Genomic DNA, 18,651 nt, shown 5'->3' on the forward strand with positions numbered 1-18,651 from the left:
GATTGGAGATCTTGTTGAGAGCGTGGTGGGGATGGACCACCCGGAAATACCTGTCCACGGCCACCACCGTGAGGAAGATGATGCTGCCCTGGCGGTTCATGGCCAGCATGAAGAGCATCAGCCGGCAGGGGATGTCCCCGAACTTCCAGTCCCACTTCCTCACGTAATTGTCCGTCAGGAAAGGGAGGCAGATGATGAGGAGAAAGTCGGCCAAGGCCAGGTTGAAGAGGAATACCTGGCTGGGCTTCCAGGGCTTGAGGTGGAAGCAAAAGATCCACAGAGCCAGGCCATTGCCCAGCAGCCCGAACACGAACTCCAGTGCCAGCACCGGCGGCAGCACGGTGGCAATGAATTCATCCCGGAAGACACAGCAGTTCTTGTGGTCCACCTGCAGGGACTCGCCGCTCCTCCACAGAGCGCCCCGGTCCATGCGGAAACCTGGCTCGCCCCACTGCCCGGCAGGGAGCCTCGCCTCAACCACCCTCAAGGAAAGGGGTGCGGATCTGTGTGTCTAACGTGGCTCAGCACCCGCTTTTATTTCATGTCAGGGTGTTGAAATAGAGGAATGAGTGGTTACCAGGAAGCTACGAAACAGCTTTAAAAAAAACCCAGCCAGACTCTTATGCAACCTACGACTTCCATAAAAATAATTCCCTTGCTGACAGGAACCCACAAGACTTTCTGAAAGGGTAAGTTGAGGCAGGCCAGTTGTCAGGCACCGATGAGGAATATGCGGAGGCTGTAAGTCAAGAGCTAATCCTCAGCCTTCAGGAAGAAATCACCGCCCTCCTCTTGGAGGATCTGCTTAGTGGAGCCGCCCAACAAAAAATTATTTCTTGAGCCCTGGTGGCAATGTGGAGGCGGCGTAGGGCTACAAACCAGAAAGTCGAGGGTTCAAACCCACCGGCTGCCCCGAGGAGAAAGATGAAGCTATCTATTCCCATAAAGATCAATTACTCAATGGCAGTGGGTTGGCTTTGGCTTGGAGCTAAATGATGTGATTTATCAAGCCTAATTTAAGAAACTTTAGCGTGTTTTTTTTTTTTTCTTGTTTGAAAGGCTGAAACAACAACTGACTTGAAGAGCAGATGCCAAGGGCTTGGGTGGAGAGCAAATGTTTTGAGAATGATGAGGGCAATGAATGTACAGATGTCCTTTACACAATGGATGGATGTATGGATTGTGATCAAAGTTGTACGAGCCCCCAATAAAGTGATTTAAAAAATCATTTTACTGGGGGCTCTTACAGCTCTTATAACATTTCCTACATCAATTGTATCAAGCAGAGTCGTACATATGTCGCCATCAACATTTCCAAAGCATTTTCTTTCTACTTGAACCCTTGGTATCAGCTCCTCTTTTTTCCACCCTTTCGCCCCCCACCTTCGTGAATCCTTGATCAATTATATATTGTTATTATTGTTTTGTATCTTAAACTATCCGCTGTCTCCCTTCACCCACTTTTCTGTGATTCATCCTGGGGGGGGCTATATATCCAACCCTGTAATGGATTCCCCTTTCTCCCCCTTCCCCCTCCCCAACCATCCTCCTAGCCTCATGATATCGCTACTCACTACAATCCCCAAGGTTTTTTCCCCTGTCCTGAATTCCTTGTGTCGAGAGCCCTTATCTGTACCAAGGTGTATTGAGGTAGTTTATTGTGCCAACCTGACCGATAAACACATGTGGGGTTAATTGAAGGGCGGAGGGATAAACGGCTCAGTGAGCCTCGCCTTTCTAGTTCTTGGGTCTTTTGATTTCTGATGGTTGGAGCAGGGTGAAGCTGCATAAGCCAGTTCCCTGCTTCAGCAGGCAAGGCTCATTTCCTGCAAGACATCCCCAAGGAGAAGCCACATGGACCTATCCCAATGCAGCCCTGGGTGCTGGAGCAGCCATGTGGAGACCCCTGCCAGCGCTGAGATGCTTACACATTCACTGACTCGGCTTTCCTCCTGCAGTCAGCATCATTGCATGTGTTTTGTGAGATGGAGGCGGACTTTGTGGGTTGGTGTCAGACATATGGGTTAATGTTGGACTTGTGGGCTTGGACAGCACTGGGTTGGGATGTTTTCTTGATGTGCACTTAACCTTTATATAAAACTCTCTCTTATACATGAGTTTCTGTGGATTTGTTTCTCTAAAGTACCCAGACTAACACATGTATTCTCTGGTCTGGCCAGATGTGTAAGGTAGAACTGGGTCATGGTAGTGGGAGGGGAGGGGAGAGGAAGCATTCAGGAATTACAGGAATGAAGCATGTTTCATTGGTGCTATACTGCACCTTAGTTGAATCATCCCTTACTTATAACCCTTCTGTGTGTGTGGTGGTGGTGGTGGGGGCATCCAATTGTCTACTGATGGGCTTTGGGTCACCCCCTCTAACCCCCCTCATTTACATCGAGAGCAACTGACTATTTTTTGAGGCCAGACAGTGAAAAACAATTGTTAACAGTTTTATTGACACATACTCCCCCTATCACACAATTCTAGAAGAGTCCTGCAATCATGACCCCAGCTGATTTGAGAACATCTTCATCGTTCTTAAGCTGATTGCTTTAGCTCCCCACAGGCATGGTAACTTTGCACGTTGGTCCTGTGACGTCCTCTCTGGATAAGGATGGGCGACTTAGCCACACTAGAGACTCTGCAGTTAAAAACCAAACAGAGAGAGAGAGAGAGAGAGAGAAGCCTACCTGAGAACCTGTCATTCCCTAAGATGTTTGCAAAGCCCAGCCCAGCATGGATTGCCAGCGGCGGGGAAGTGTGCGAACTCAATTAAGTTGGGTTTCCTGTTTGTTTGGTTTAGATTTGGCCAGGCTCCTGTGCTCGAGTTCAGTGATTGATCTTACAGTCAGTGATATTTTAAAAGTCCCTCTTTTAGCGCAATGACACGTTGCGTGGCAGGACCCAAAAGAACGTTGTCCTCCGTGTCCCAGCAGGATACCACTTGCTTTACTGGGTGTCATAACCCGGCAGAACACAGCTACCCTTTAATGCTGTGGTTTTATGAACTCTTGCTGTGGTCCGAGCCTGTAAGCTGGATTGCTTCTGCTCTGGGTCTGAAGGAAAAAAGTGTATTCTTTTAGTGGCTTGTCCAGGTTCAAGCCTACAGTCAATTTCAATTCCCAAGGACCACCCCCACCCCCCCGTTTAGGGGTTCTGAGACTGTACATCTCTACAGGAGTGGACAGCCTCATCTTTCTCCCACGAAGCAGCAAGTGGGTTTGAACCGCCCACCCTGCAGTTCCAAAGCTGACCCCGCAGCACCCCAGGGCTGCAGGATTAGGGATAGTGGCTTTAGACCCTTCACAATAAGCTAGAGTGCGGGTTGTCAATGACTGGACTGCTCCCGTGGGAACCTAAGTTATTCCGCGATGGTCACGTTTAGCACAACGGGTTTGCTATGGACTGCTGACTGGTGCTGCTCCACGTCCTTACGATGACTGCTGTTAGGTACCATCGAATCGACCCCCCCAACCCACCCGCCGTGGTGGCCCCAATGTGACAGACTGAAACAGCTTCATAGAATTTTCTAGGCAGTACCCTTTATGGGCATATACGGAGTTCAAGTGGACCACTTTTGACCATTGAGATGCCACCAGGCCTCCACCCTGTGAGATGGCCACGATTCTAAACCACACAGAGCTCAGTTCCCCTCTGAAACCCACGCAACCGCTCTGTGCGGGTGTCTATTTCAAGTGGGCACCAAAGGTATTCGATCGAGATCGAGTGTTTCTGATGTGCTAGGTCACCCCGGCCTCCGTGCTTTTTCTACCTTCTTCCATCCAGGCCAGCGGATGATACAAAGCGTGGTCAAGGGGGTGGAGAAGCTGGAACCTTTGCCATTGCTGGTGCGGATGCAAAATGACGGAGCAATAGAGTCACCCGTTGCTGTTGTTAGATGCCATCAAGTCCGTCCCAACTCAGAGGCCTACGTGCAACAGAAAGGAACACTGCCCGGTCCTGCCTCGTCCTCAAAATTGTTATGTTTGAACCCATTGTTGTAGCCACTGTGTCAGCCTGTCCTGCTGGGGGGGACTCTCCACCTTACCAAGCATGATGTCCTTCTCCAGAAACTAGTGTGGTCTTCTCTTTTTAAAAATAAATCATTTTATGGGGGGCGCTTGCAGCTCTTGTAACAAGCCATACATCCGTTGTATCAGGCACCTTTGTACATACGTTGCCATCATCGTTTCCCAAACATTTTCTTTCTACTTGAGCCCTTGGCATCCGCTACAGGGTTTTCTGTTAACACGTCCAGACTACAAGAAACAGTCTCGCCAGCCTCGCTTCCAAGAAGCGCTCTGGTTGTACTTCCTCCAAGACATGTATTCGTTCTTCTGGAAGTCCTGGGGGCTTTGCCAACGCCGCATTTCAAACGCATCTATTCTTCGGTTTTCCTTATGCGTTGTCCGATTGTCACATGCATGGGAGCTGACTGAGATACCCTGGCTCGGGCCAGCAAACACTTTAAAGAGGGCTTGTGCTGCAGCTCTTCCCCAGGCAATGCACTGGCCAGATGGTCCAGCCAATCGGCTTCTAGGTCTAGACCCACGAGAAGTGAAAACGGATGCCCACACACACCAGTGTACAGAAATGTTCAGAGTAACCAAAAGGTGGAGACAATCCAAATGTGTGGCTGACTGTTTCCTGTTCGGAATGTTGCAAGTGAAGCGCCCACAGGTTGGTCAAGATCACCCAGCTAAGCCAAGCAGAGCTTAGATTTGAACTGACCACCAGCTTGAAAGCCTGGCCACTTGCTATGATGTTACAGTCCATTCTCTCTCTCTCTCTCTCTCTCTCTCTCTCTCTCTCTCTTTCTCTATCTCTCTCTCTTTATTTTGCTTTTTGTTGTGGTTTGGGTGTAAGTTTAGAAAGCAAATTTATTTCCCATTTGACGAGTTACACATGTTTTATTTCATGACATTGGTTAAAATCGCCTCCATAGAACCACGCGCTTTTCACTTCCTCTCTTTTCCTTCCTCCTGCCGTCTTGCCCCTTCCCCCCTCCTAGGCTTTGCTTTGGCATCCAATGCTGGCCTTTTGGTCTTGTGTGGTGGCTTGTACTGAGTAGTGCGTTCGCCCATGCCTCCCTGGTGCTGCTGTTCACATCATAGACCGGGTAAACCTTTCACCTATCACAAGTCTCTGGTGAGTAGGATCCAAGGCTGCCCTGGCCTGAGGGCTCTCTGGCCAGCACTGCCTAGTTGTATTAAGGCTCTAGTGAAGTGGCTGGTATGTTTTCCCTCTCCTTGCTGCCCACGAATGTCACGCTTGGAAAATACCACCTTTGGGAAAATGAGGCGTTGTCAGTGATGTGCATAAGGCCGTCCTAGGCATCTTTATTGTGAGGCAGTTGTGGCTCACTGGTAGACGTCTCTCCGTCTCTGGGGAAGACCCAGGAGCCCTGCTGTGTTGGGCTGCTAACTGCAAGGTCCACAGTTCAAAACCACCAGCCACTCTAAGGGGAAAAAGACGAAGGCTTTCTACTCCCATCAGGAGTGACCGTGTCGGAAACCTATGGGGTCAGTTCTAGCCTGTCCTGTAGGGTTAGGATAGGTGGGAATTGACTTGATGGCAGTGAATGTGGATTTGGGATTTCTGGGAAAGCCCCAGGTTCTGTTCCCGGCCAAGAGACCTCACCCACAGCCACCACCCGTCCTCAGCGGAGTCGCTGTGAAGTTGATTGGTTTCAGAGGGGGTTCCTGATGAAGACGGGGTCATATGAAAGGCCTGATCAGCTAGTTCTAAAAATTAGCCAATGGGTCACATCAGTCCTGCCCCCAACTGATCATGGGGTGGCACCGGACCAGCCAGGCAGCAGGTTGCTCTACTGTGTATGGGGGCGTGGGTCCCCATGAGTTGGCCTGACAAGAAGGCAGCCGAGCACAACCACAAGAGCCTTTGTGAATGAAGAATCAGGGAACTCAACTTCCAGACTAGTTGTGTCTGGGGGCTTGAATTTGAAAGGGTCTCCTCCTCCTCCACTTTGGAATATTTCTTTATTTTTTAAAAACTCTGATCCCAAAAAAAACACTCAAACTCTGATCCAAACAGAAAAATGGGTGAAGGGAGGCGTTGGATAGTATAAGATATGACAAAATAATAATTTATAAATTATCAAGGGGTCATGAGGGAGGGGGAAGCGGGGAGGGAAGGGGAAAAATGAGGAGCTGATGCCAGGGGCTTATGTGGAGAGCAAATTTTCTGAGAATGATGAAGGTAACAAATGTACAAATGTGCTTTATACAACTGATCTATGTATGGATTGTATTAAGAGTTGTATGCGCCCCCAATAAAATGATTAAAAAAAACACCTCTGGGCAGGCATCAATGTCACACATCCAAATAGGCCCCAATGATTGGATACAAAACCAATTTGCTCTGTAGACTCCCACCCAAATCACCATAAAAAACTTCCCAAAAGAGACAGAATAGCTCTGAGACCCCTGAGTGCTTGTTCCAGGCAGGTGCCGGTAGCTAGGCAACCTCTTAACCCCTCCCTCAGATTCCTAAGGTAGAAGCTGCGGAGCGGGGGTGGGCGCTCATATTCTCTGAGCACTCCCCTTTTGCAATTGGAAATCACAGTTCAGGCTGAATACAGACTCCGGCCTTCCAGCGGCTGGGGCCTGCAGTGGAATTTCCAGTCCTCCCAGGGCATGGCGGGCATGTTCCGTCTCGCTCCTGTCCTTCTATGGACTTGCTTTGTTTTCTTATCAGCAGCGTGAGTTGGGCAGAAACTTGTCGACATGAATCATTTCCAAAGCGGAGGCCGTAAGCCCCAAGAATTTGGGTGGGAATTCTACTTGAGCTGTCTGACTCTCACAATGAACTTGACCCTTCATGTCTGCCTTTCTGTCTTATGATAGCTCGAATGCGGACCTCTTGAATGGGTCGGACCTTTTTTTTTTTTGGTTGGTTGGTTGGTTGGTTGTTTTTAATAAAAATAAAAACAGCTTTATGTATCAACTGCTGGCTACATGCCAGGCACTGCTAAGAGATTCGCACTTGGGATCTCATTTAATCTTCACAGCACACCTGTTGAGATAGGTGCAAGCATTTTACAGTTAGAAAACCCCCAAAGCCTACAGGGGTGAAGTGATCAACTCTTTCTTTTTTTTTTTCCCTTTAATGAGAGACTTAGCTTGGATTTCTGTCTTAATTATTTACTACTGGCTTGACAAAGTGTACCCAAAGGAAGTGACTTAAACCAGTAAGCTCTTGTGGTTCTGTGCGTTGCCTGGGCTCAGCTGGGCAGTTCTTAGTTGGCGTTTCCCAGGTGGTGGCTATTAGATGGCAGCTGGAGGCTGGACCAGAGAATACTGAGCCACTGGGTCCTCTCTTACTCTCCACATAATGTTGTGTTTCTTCGTGTGCCACCTTTGTGTGGCATTATCAAGCAGCTTCATCATATATATATATATATATATTTACACACACACACACACACACACACCAAAAATAAGCTGTATTCCTTGTCTGGCTACTTGGGCTTCCAAAAGCACATGCATAGAAATGTTCAGACCTTCCTAACTGCCGGGCCCGGGAGACTCAGAGCATCACCTTCCTGTTGATTAAAGTGCCACGGGCCAGCCCCTGTGCCACTTGGAGGAGACTGAAAAGTGGGGTACTGCTGAGAAGAGCGGTTTGTGGGGGGCTTTGGGGGAGGCTTGCTGCCCCGGGTTGTAAAGGGCGTGGTGTTGCGGCATTTGACTAGTGGGAAATAAGAGCCCTTGACACCTTCCGGAAGGAGCTGTGACAGCAGATGCTGGGGGGTGAGAGGGTGGAGAGGAAGGAGGGAGCTGGTTGTACTTACCTTTAGGAGAATATAAAAAGCAAGAGTATGTCAGCGTTATGCCACGTAGTCTGGGTTTGGTGTAAAAAAACCGAAGGGAGACCTCAGATAGCCAAACCATTTTGAGAAAAAGCAAAGATGGCACACTCACACTTCCCAGCTCTGAAACGGCACACTTCCTGTAATCAAGACAGTGTGCACCAGCAGGAGGACAGACAGGCGAACAGACCTCGGAGGCCAGACGTTGATCCATTGATTTTCAACAAGGGTGGCGAGGGAATTCAATGGGAGAGGAACACTCTTTACAACAAACGGTGCTTGAACAATCGCTCGCAATGAATCTTCTGCCATGCAAGGGGTCATGCACATACCCGCATACGAAAGAATGAAGGGGCACCTTCTTTTTCAGCAGCGGCTCTCCACCTTCCCCAGGCCGCGACCCCTTCACACAGCTCCTCATGTGGTGGTGACCCCCAACCATGACATTATTTGCGTTGTTACTTCCTCACTGTCATTTTGCTACTGTGATGTAATGTCAATATCTGATAGGCAGGATGTATTTTCATGGTTACAAATTGAACATCACGAAAGCATAGCGATTCATCACAAAAACAGTATGCAATTGTATATTGTGAAATAGATATTTCTAATGACAAATCAATGAAATGTTGTCTTGAAGCATGGTGTAGCATGGGTAGCAGTCTTCATGCCGGGGACTCATATGTGGGGGTATCTGTATGTGGGCAGACCCGCCTGGAGACGGATAGGGGAGCGGTGCAGTCAGTCCCCCTTCTGGCTCTCCCTCCCTTTGTCTGCCCTCTGGTAACCCCCAATAAACTTTTATTCTACACACGCTGACTCTATGTGGGTCATAAAAGTGGCCTTATACAATACTGACCCTTTTCTGACTGGCATGATGTCTCTAATGATCGTCTGTATTATAGCAGCCATTAGGCCTTGAGATATGCAGATATATAGATCTAGGCAGAGATAGATAGATTTTTTTTTTAAGAAAGGAATCTCCAAAGCTAGTCATGCCTCTTCTGCCATGCTGAGGGGTTATGAACAGAGCCTCCCCCTCCTTCACCTGTCCCTGCTCCGCCCCATCCAGACTCTTCATCCAGTCTCTTGATGTTCGGCCAGCAGTTGTCTTTCTCACCCGTGCCTCCTCTGACCCATCTCGCTGGACCCATCCCTCACGGGCAACTTCACAGTCATTTCCTTTGCGAAACCAACCTCTTCCATTCCCCCAGACACTGCCCCCGCGTATTTCTGCCCCTAGTGACCCCACAGGACAGAATAGAAGCCTCATCGGGTTTCAAGGCTGTCGTTTTTACCACATCTTTCTCCCAGAGGCTGTGGGTGTGAACCCCGGACAGCTTGGTTCTCAGCCAAGCGCTTAGCCACTGTGTCATGAGGGCTCTTTAGATAGAAGCAAGGCCCCTACAGTTCTCCAGTACAACCCTGTTTCCCAATTCATCAGTGTGCTGAAACGTGATGTTATATTTTTTCACGCTTTCTATGACAGACCCCGTGAGGTCAGGAGTATGCTTTTATATTTTTACTGTGCCTGAGCTGATGCTTAATAAATATTCCTCCGATGAGGAAATGAATGAATGCATCACTAGGAGGAATAAAATGTTGGTTTAGACCCACTATCTTTTGATGGTGCAGTGCACCGGAACCCGAATGTTGATTCAGACAATAGATGAGTAGATGTTTATCCTAGTTCTTCGCCACCATGCATCATTACGCGAGCTTTAAAAAACAACAACTGGGTATCGACATATAAATCTTATTCATGGACAAGCTCAGAAGGAGCCCGTGTTTGGTCGAATGCTTTGATGTTGCCGTGTGGAAAGTCTTGGTGCTTTTCCAAGGCCCTTGCCGTTGGTCTTTTGCACCGAGTGTCGCAGCTGGTTCTGAAGCCATTCACGCCTCCCCCCAGAGGGCTGACGGCACCCCCTGGAGGGGTGCCACCGAGCAGTGTCTGGGAAACATGGCAGTTTCCATAGCCGTTGATGGGAGCTCATTCCGCAAGTTACAAAGGGAATCACTTCTGGTTTGAAAGGCTCCCGGGAGCCGGGACGGTATGCTCTGGCACTGCTGAATGTCGAGAGGGAGGATTCAGGAAAGCCCTGGCTCTGAGCCCATCCTGGGTCAAATGTCCGCAGTGAAAGGGAAGAAGGTGTACTTGGCATTTCCACGGGGTGCCATAGTGTATCGAGCAAGAAAGATGACCTGACCCGGTGGTAAAGTTAACTAAGGGATGGGCATCAGACCTTTGGACAGGGGCAGCTGTTCAGTGCTTGCTGCGGGTGCTGTTTCCGTGGTCTTGGAGTCGGAGCAGCCGTGGTTAACACGGGGTGAAGTCCCTGCCTGGCGACAGGATCTGTACCATCTGGCTTCATTCCTTCGTGCCCAGTTGAAATCCCATCCAAACGCTCCGGTGGCCTCAGGCACCTGCTGATTCATGGTCCTCTTAATGGAAACGGAGGAAATCCACTCCGGGATAGACGCACCCACGCACAGCCACGGAGAGGATGCTGACTCATAGCAACGCTGCCGGTCAGAGGAGCGCTGCGCCGTAGGGGTTCCGAGGCTGTAAATCTTCGCAGGGGCTGAAGGTCACATCATTCCTGAACCTTCTCTGTTAGCAGTCCAATGTTTAGTCCATCGTACCCCTGGGCTCCAGCGGAACATTTTGAAGCACAGGCAGCACCAAGGGACTCGGAAAGCCATCTGCCATCATCCTGTCTCACAGGGACCACGTGGCACAGGGTAGAACTGCCCCTGTGGCTCTCTAAGACTGTCACTCTTTATGGGGGTAGAAAGCCTCCTCTTTCTCCCAAGGGCTCCAGCGCCAGTGAAAGGCACCTCTGATCTCCCCATACAATCCCTGTGGGCTTGAGGGTTTGGGATTTCCTCTGAGCTTCATCTGACTTCCTTTCTGAGAGGAGCCCTGGGCTCAAGTAGTGGTTACTTCTTGGGCTGGTGGTTCGAAACCACCAGCCCTGCACCGGAGGAAGACAAGGCTTCCTCCTTCTGTAAAAAGCGACAGCTTAGGAAACCCACACGGAGTGGTCGGTCCCGTCCTACAGAGTTGGGATCAGATGGCAGTGAGTTTGGGGGTTTGATTTTTTTCTCACCCGAAGGCTCGTCAGAAAGAGGAGAAGACATTTCTTTCTGCCAAACGGGCTAGGTTTTCCTGTTCCTGGTCCTTTAAACGTGTGTCCGCCAAGCTATGCTCATCTTCCTCGCCATTTCTAAAGAACGTGTCTTGCTAAGATTTCTCTTTTCAGCCACAGTCTGACAAGGGGAGCACTTTTAGCACGAGTCTTTCGGTTTTTGTTTGACGTTGTGTTTTCTGCCTTCCTTTCTCTAACTGGTGTCTGATCGTTCTTTCTTTCTGGACCCCTTCCCCCTCCTCCCCCAGCCCCTTCCCCTGTATTTTGTTTAGGCATTATTGCTGTTTTCAATCAGAACTCCCGCCCACAGGCCTGCCATGAACTTACAGAAATCATATATTCCCCCTCCAGGGGGACAAAATTTTACAAATCTTTCAATATAGACTCACAAACTCAGACTTCCTTTCCGGAATCTATCTTTATTCGAGTGAAGCAATATAGGAACAACTCTGAAAAGATGCTGAACTCAGAATAGCTTAGAAAGCAGAAGTGGGGTTTCCCCAGATTTCTCTCGGAGAGATAGATATAGATATATGGTCATTGGACATCATTTGACCATCTTCCTTCTCTTTGCCCCAGACAGCTGGGGTGGGGGATGTTGCAGGGGTGGGGCGGGGCTCAGGTGGTGAGAAAGGAGCAGCAACTTGCAGAAACCCCCAGAGAAACTGTTACTATGTGTAAATGTCTTAGCATGGTCAGTCACGTGTCAGAGTCACGGGTACAGAGGTGTCCCTCACAGTGCTTAACAGGTAGTGTTCATTCTCTCCATTCCACAAAGCCAGGTGGGGCACGTCCTCTGCCAGGCACTGTTCTAGGCACTAGGAAGATAGCAATATCCACACTCTCTGTGGACACTCGAGGGTCTTGCATTTCTTACATCCTCCCAAAGATCTTCTGGAATGGGCAGCATTGTCACCCCTGTTTGGCAGACAAGGAGATGAGGCTAAAAGGGGTTCACGTCGGCCCCAAGGACACAGAGCAAGGGACGGGTCAGCTGAGACCGAGCTTCGATGGAGCTGCGTCTCTGTGGCTGCACTTGTAACCGCCGGGCTGGGCAGTGGGCCAGTTAAGGACACCAGGGGGGCCAACTGCAGGGGCGTTTGAGGCCAGAGAACTGGAGCTGGCATAGTCTGTACCTTCAGGACCTGAGGGAGTAGAGATAAAGGAGTCAAGAATGACTCTCATGGCTTTGGGACTTGAAAATGGAACGAAGGGTGCTTGGACTCTGTCGCCTTAATTCAGGGAGGCAGTTGTGGGTTTGTTTGTTTGTTTGTTTTAAAGGAGCCCTGGTGGCAAAGTGGGTTATGCCTTGGGCCATTGACCGTAAGGTCAGCAGTTCAAACCCACCGGTCCCTTCCATGGGAGACAGATGGGGCTTCCTGCTCCCGTAAAGATTTGCAGTTTCTGAGCTCCCCCTGCCCCCCAGGGTCGGGTCTACTCTGCCCTACTGGGTCGAGGTGGCAGTGAGTTTGGTGTTGGTGTTTTGACTGGTTGTTACGGAGCCTTGGTGATACAGTGAGTGGGTTCAACCACAAAGTCAGCAGTTCAAATCCACCAGCGGCTCGGAGAGTGAGAAAATGGGACAGTCGGCTTCCATTCAGATGTACAGCCTCAGAAACCTGGGGAGCACAGTTCTCCTCTGCACACACAGGGGTGCCAGCGCTCAGAATCCTCTTGCTGGCCGTGGGTTTGGGGGTGGTCGTCAATTGCCACTGAGTCGATTCCAACTCCTGGGGCAACGGGGCAAGTGCTCCCCGGGGTGCTCGGCGCGGGAGCTTCTCAGAAGCAGATCGCCAGGCCTGTTTTCTGCGGCCAGTCTGGGTGGGTGGGAACCCCTAACCTTTCAGTCAGCAGCTGCTGGCCTTCGCCGTTGACACCAGCCACCCCAGAAACCAAGTCCACGGCTGTGGAGTCCACTTGGACGTATGGCGGCCCTCGGGGACAGAGTAGAACCGCCCGTGCGGGGAAGAGCCTCGTCTCTCTCCCGTTGGGAGGCTGGCGGGTCCCAACTGCTGACCTTGAGGTTGGAAGCCCACCGCGTAACCCACGACGCTGCCAGTCTCCTTTAACACCACCGAGGGGCTCCCAGGGCAGGGTGGGGATCGCCATTTCACAGACGCTTCCAGTCCATTTGATGCCTTTTCTCCCTCTGGTGTTTGTACCCTGGCGTCCTGCCCAGACTGAGAGGGGAGCTGTGACGCTTGCGCAGAGCAGATCTAAAAACAATATGCCCCCACGAAAGGGTGAAAGTCCTCGACCTCTCTCCTTGGCCCTCCACCTCTTGGCCACCACCAAGGGTGGGCCAATGACCCTTCAAGGTCTGGCTCAGAATAGGAATCCACTGGAGGGCTGGGGAATGAATGAGTGACCCACGTCCCCGCACGGCCCATAACCAGCCTCCCAAGCCCTCCTGCCAGGCTCAGCGGGGTTGGTATGGTTGTTCAAGCACTCAGCTCACACTGGAAAAAACAGGATGGTAAACATGATCTCTAGGCACCTGCTCGGAAATGAGAAAAGACCAGGAGGAGAGTGTGACGGTGGACGGAGGTCACAGCCTATGGTGTGTCTGCTGGTCTGTCACAGACTCCGCCGCCCACCCCCCGGGGAGTCAAACCAATGACAGAGAAATGTGCAGAGGCAGTGGGGTGGGGGGTGCCCCCAGAAGATGAAAACGGTCAGGAGCGTCCATCAAAAGAGCCTCGCTCAACCCGGAATAGCCTGGCTTAGCTCGTAAACACTGCCTGCCTTGAACACCAGGCTCCTTCAAGATCTGTCTCCATGGATTCAAACTGGCCAGGAGTTGCAGGAGCCGGTGGATGTTCACAAGGGAGGAACAACTCAGCCACACAGCTCCAGGAATGGCCTCATGTCACCGGACCGGACATGCAGACATGTTGGATTCGTGCATATTTTGCTGTGTGTGATCTCAACAACAGCAACAAAATAAATAAAAATTAACACACACCCAAAAAAAAAACCCAAACAAGTATTGACTGGGTCTGGTTTGGATTTTCTAAGACATGTTAACATCTAAAGGAAATACTGATAGGTCATCCAGCCCATGGGTGCCCCCGGGAGAGAGAGCATGATCTGCTTCAACACGCATCCCCCTGGACACAGCTGTTTAAATTGCATGGGAGTCAGGCCATCCCAGAGCCCTGCCCTGACACACACAAACCACACACAAACCGGGTGGCACAGACATACTTCCCCACCCGTCCCAGTAATCAGACCACATAGGTGTGATCCACTCTCTCCATCCCACCAAGACAGGGCAGTCGGGGATGTTTTCCTCACCACCAGAGTGAGAGGACAGATGGAGCCTGGGGACCATCTGCCTGCCCATCCGTCTCTCCGACTTGCCGGCTTCTTTGCTTTCGTGCCACTCAGCACACGTGGACAGCCCACTGGGCCTCGGGCTGCCTTTGGGGGCTCTTTGGGCAACTCTTAGGGCAGAGGTTCGAGATGGGTATCTCTTCGGGCCCCCGGGGGGTCCTGGAGGGGCCTGGACGCCTGGGTCTCAACCTGTGGCTTTTGAACTTGGTGTAGAACTTGGGGAAGGTGGGGCTGGAGAAGTAATATACCACGGGGTCCAGCATGCTGTTCATGTAGGTGAAGCTGAGGGTGACGTGGAGGACCACGTGGACAGACGGGTCGCAGGCGCTGGAGGACACGGTCCACAGGAAGTAGAGCCTGGCCGACACACTGGGCAGGTAGCAGATGGTGAAGACCACGGCCACTACCACGATGAACCGCATGGCCTTCCTCATCCGCTTCTGCCTGGCCAGCTGCCGCCTCCGCTGCAGGCTCCACACCACCCTGCCGGAGCAGAAGAGGATGATGCCCAGGGGCAGAAAGAACTCCAGCTGGAACATGACATCGTGCCAGCCGTTGGCCGACTCCATGATGAAGCTCTCGCAGGAGATGGCCTTCCCCCGCACGCACAGGTGGCTCTCCGTCAGCAGGTACACCGTGCCCACTATGACCACGGCCCAAAGCGTGCAGGCCACGCCGGCGGCCGTCCGGTTGGAGATGGCGTTCACAGCGTGGTGGGGGTGGACCACTTTGAAGTACCTGTCCACGGCCACCACGGTGAGGAAGACGATGCTCCCAGCCCGGTTCATGGCCAGCATGAACAGCACCAGCCGGCAGGGGATGTCCTCGAAGGCCCAGCGCCGGTGCCTGCGGTAATAGTCCGTGCGGAAGGGCAGGCAGACCATGAGCAGGAAGTCGGCCACCGCCAGGTTGAACAGGTAGATGGTGCTGGGCTTCCAGGTCTTCATGTGGAAGCAGAAGCCGCAGAGAGCGACGCCATTCCCCACGGCGCCCAGCACAAAGGCGAGGATGAGCAGGGGGGGCATCACCTTGGAGATGGGGTCCCCCTCAATGAGACAGCATGAGCCATTGTTGTCCATGGTGGAGGAGCGAGCGCCAGCACTCCAAGTCCCCCAGCCTCCGACAAAGGCAGGGTGCTTGTCTGAAGCAAACCCCCTCACCTAGTGGCTGCAGCTCCCACCTCAGGGCCCTGGGGTGCCAGCCCGGCCAAGCCCAGGTTCAGGGCAGACCTGCCGCTGCTGGCCAGGACGCAGAAACTCACCGGAGAGTCCTACCTCTGAGGCCGGATCACCGGCTGGCTGACTGACCAAGGGACCAGGACCGGAGGGGGATGCAGTTTGTCCCAGGCGATCCCTTCTGGGATTGAAGGGGTGCCGTTTGGTGAGCTTTTTCCTTCCTGGCTCCCCGCTTTCCCCAGCAGGCTCGCTCTGGGCTGGAGAGTTTTGCAAAGCTGCCCAGAAGGCACGAAAAAAGCTTGTTTGTCATCCCTCCCGGTGGAGAAACACAAACATTTCCTGGAGTCGTTCTGGGCCCCTGCCTTCGCTGTCCCGCCCCCTAACCTTTGCCTGACTGCCCCGTCCTCTCCTCAGTCCCCTCCCGCCCCCCTGCCCCCCCCACCTCCCGGGAGCTCCCAGGCAGGACCAGATAGGGAGGCTTTGCACCCAGCTATTTCCTGTGCCCCCCACACACACTTGAGAACTCTGCTGCTGGAGCTGGGGTGGCGTACTGGCTACTCATTGGGCTGCTAACCACAAGGCCAGCAGTTCGAAAGCACCAGCCACAACTCGGGAGAAAAACGAGACTTTCTACTCCCATATGAGTTACGGGCTCAGCAAGGGGCCGTTCTGTGCTGTCCTATAGGGTCACGCTGAGTCAGAATTGACTGACTGGTGGTGAATGAGCGAGCGAGGGAGTGAGTGAGAGTCTAGAAAGGGGGTGCCCAGAAGGAATACTCCCCAGACAGCCTGGGGTGGGGGCTGGGGGGTACAGAGAGACTTCCAAGGAGGCCACCTTCCCATCCCCAAGTCCCCTCCTCCCCTGCCCTTTACATCCTTCCCTAGATTCCAGGGACCTGAAGTGACCGGTTACACAAACTGGAGACGGTGAAAGGGCTCTGAAGCAAAACCCCACATCTCAGGCATCTGCCTCCCCAGATCCTCCCTCCGCCAGGAAGCCATGCCAGCGATGTTGGCAAACTCGGACTTGGCTCTGCATCCCCACGGGATGTCTCAGGAGCCCACCGCCCCGAGATCCTTGAACTTCTCCTCCAAGTCCCTGTGCAGTGGGTAGGTCAGGGGTGGGGTTTCAGGGTGAAATGAGGGTGGGGAGCTCTCACAGGACAACAGTTTAGTGCTTGGCTGTGAACCGAAAGTTTGGGGCTGCAAACCCACCCATGCCTCCTCGGGAGAGAGACCACCCACTGCTGTTGGTCCGACTCATAGTGACCGACCCTCTAGGCCAAGGTGGAACTGCCACTGTGTGTTCCCACAGCTGTACATGTTTCCAGAAGCAGATGGCCCCACCTTTCTCCTGCAGAGTAGTTAGTGGCTCCCAACAAGGACTGGCCTTGAGGGTGGCTCCCCAGGGAGACACTGGGGACCAACCCCAAAGCAGTCCTCTGCTGACTCAGAGCACCCCATGTGACAGGGTCTAGCGGCCTCACGGGGTGTCCAATGCTGGCATCATTACAGAAGCAGATGGCTCAGCTTTCTCCTGCAGAGGAGCCACTGGCTCCAGTGACCGACCCTTTGGTGGGCAGCCAAGCACCAAGCTGCCGAGCTACCAGGACTCCTTTCTATAAAGATGGCAACAGCCTAGCAAACCCTGTGGGACAGTGCTACTGTGTCACACGGGGTCACCGTGAGTCAGAATGAACCACGGCATCCGATGTTCTGCTGGGGTCTCCTGCTGAAATGCCCTCTTTGGCTGTGGAGACTCTCCCAAGGCAATGCCCCTGGCTCAGCACCTGAGTAAAGCCCAACTCAGAAGGTAGAACCCTTTCCCAAATGGAGACCTCTTTCTTCCCACCGGGCGCCAAGCTCTTGATCAGCCCGGAGCCATCCCCACAGCCTCTGACCTAGCAGAGCCACCTCCACCGGCCACCCGGGCTGGCGCAACCGTCCCCGACTGGTTACTCTCCTGCTGTCCATTCCCCGTCTCTCCTCGTCTCCCACACCGCTGAGCTGTCGTGTTCCCAAAGCCCGCTCTCTCCACTCTGACTCACAGAGGCTCCCTCACACAGGGGAGAACGGACACTGCCCCTTTCTGACACAGTAACGCTTTCTTAATTAGTTGGGAGTGAATGCATGCATCATTCTGTAGTTCCATCACGTCAGGCAGAACTGTACCTTTGCTACGACAATCGTTTTCCAAACATTCTTTTTCTTCCCGGATCCCTTGACATCGTCTCCCTTGAACCTCCCTACCCTCCCACAGGACACTGCCCCGCCCACCTAAACCTTCATTCTACTTGCTGTCCCTTTAGGTTCATCAATCCTGGGTTGCATAAAGCGAAACACAGAAAAGCATTTAACACGACTTCAGGAGGGTGACCTCCACCTCTGAGAGACACCCTAACATGAACAAAGAAACAAAACATACACAACAGGTTGAAAACCAGATCACGTCCAGCGTGCCAACTCTTTTTGCGTGTGTGGCAAGTTTAATTTCTTATTTATTTTATGACCAGCACAGTCTATAGAACAGCAGGACACATTTTGAGAAGTGGAAGTTTTACACGATCTATTCGTTAGAATTTCTTTCTTCTTCTTTTCTTTCTTTCTCAAATAAATCATTTTACTGGGGGCTCTACAGCTCTTATGACAGCCCATACATCCATGGTATCAAGCATGTTTGTGCATATGTTGCCATCGGCATGCTAACTCCTGACAGGAGTAGAAAGCCCCGTCTTACTCCTGGGAGTGGTTGTTTACACGTGCCGACTCTGGTTATTCGCCTGTGTGCAACCTCTACGCCGCCAGGGCTCCTCCCAAAAGCACCAAACCAAACCAAACCAGAAAACTGAGCTCACTGCCATCGAGGCAATACGGATTCATCAGGGGCACCAACAACAGAACAGTGGGTGAAAGGAGACATGAAAAAAATAACAATGTGTCAATGATCCAGGGTTCCTGAGGGAGGGAAGAAAATGAGCTGACACCGAGGGGAGGGGGGCGGTTCCGCCTCTCCGTGAGTTTGCAATGAGCAGATAAAAAATATGAAGTTCTTGTACCGAGGTCAGCGGTTCTCAACCTGTGAGTCCAATGACCCTTTCACAGGGGTCGCCCGATTCATCACAGTAGCAAAATGACAGTGATGAAGTAGCAACAAAAA

The 18,651-nt window shown here is 52.0% G+C and overlaps 2 protein-coding genes across 2 annotated transcripts in view; both read right to left on the reverse strand.

Annotated features, from left to right (window-relative positions):
* Window positions 1-430, reverse strand: part of LOC101638804 (hydroxycarboxylic acid receptor 2-like) — a 1,253-nt gene extending 823 nt beyond the window's left edge. The window contains 1 exon segment of the mRNA XM_004709723.2: window positions 2-430. Within this exon segment, the coding sequence (XP_004709780.2) occupies window positions 2-430 (429 nt within the window).
* Window positions 431-13,972: 13,542 nt separating this feature from the next.
* Window positions 13,973-15,479, reverse strand: HCAR1 (hydroxycarboxylic acid receptor 1). Its single transcript, XM_004709724.2, has one exon. It carries the CDS (start codon window positions 15,396-15,398, stop codon window positions 14,370-14,372), a length of 1,029 nt encoding a protein of 342 aa, XP_004709781.1. The 5' UTR covers window positions 15,399-15,479; the 3' UTR covers window positions 13,973-14,369.
* Window positions 15,480-18,651: the final 3,172 nt, after the last annotated feature.

Source organism: Echinops telfairi, unplaced genomic scaffold, assembly GCF_000313985.2.
Source record: "Echinops telfairi isolate 266 unplaced genomic scaffold, ASM31398v2 ScPeMD7_7412;HRSCAF=8450, whole genome shotgun sequence".
In the NCBI taxonomy this organism is placed as follows: domain Eukaryota; kingdom Metazoa; phylum Chordata; class Mammalia; order Afrosoricida; family Tenrecidae; genus Echinops; species Echinops telfairi.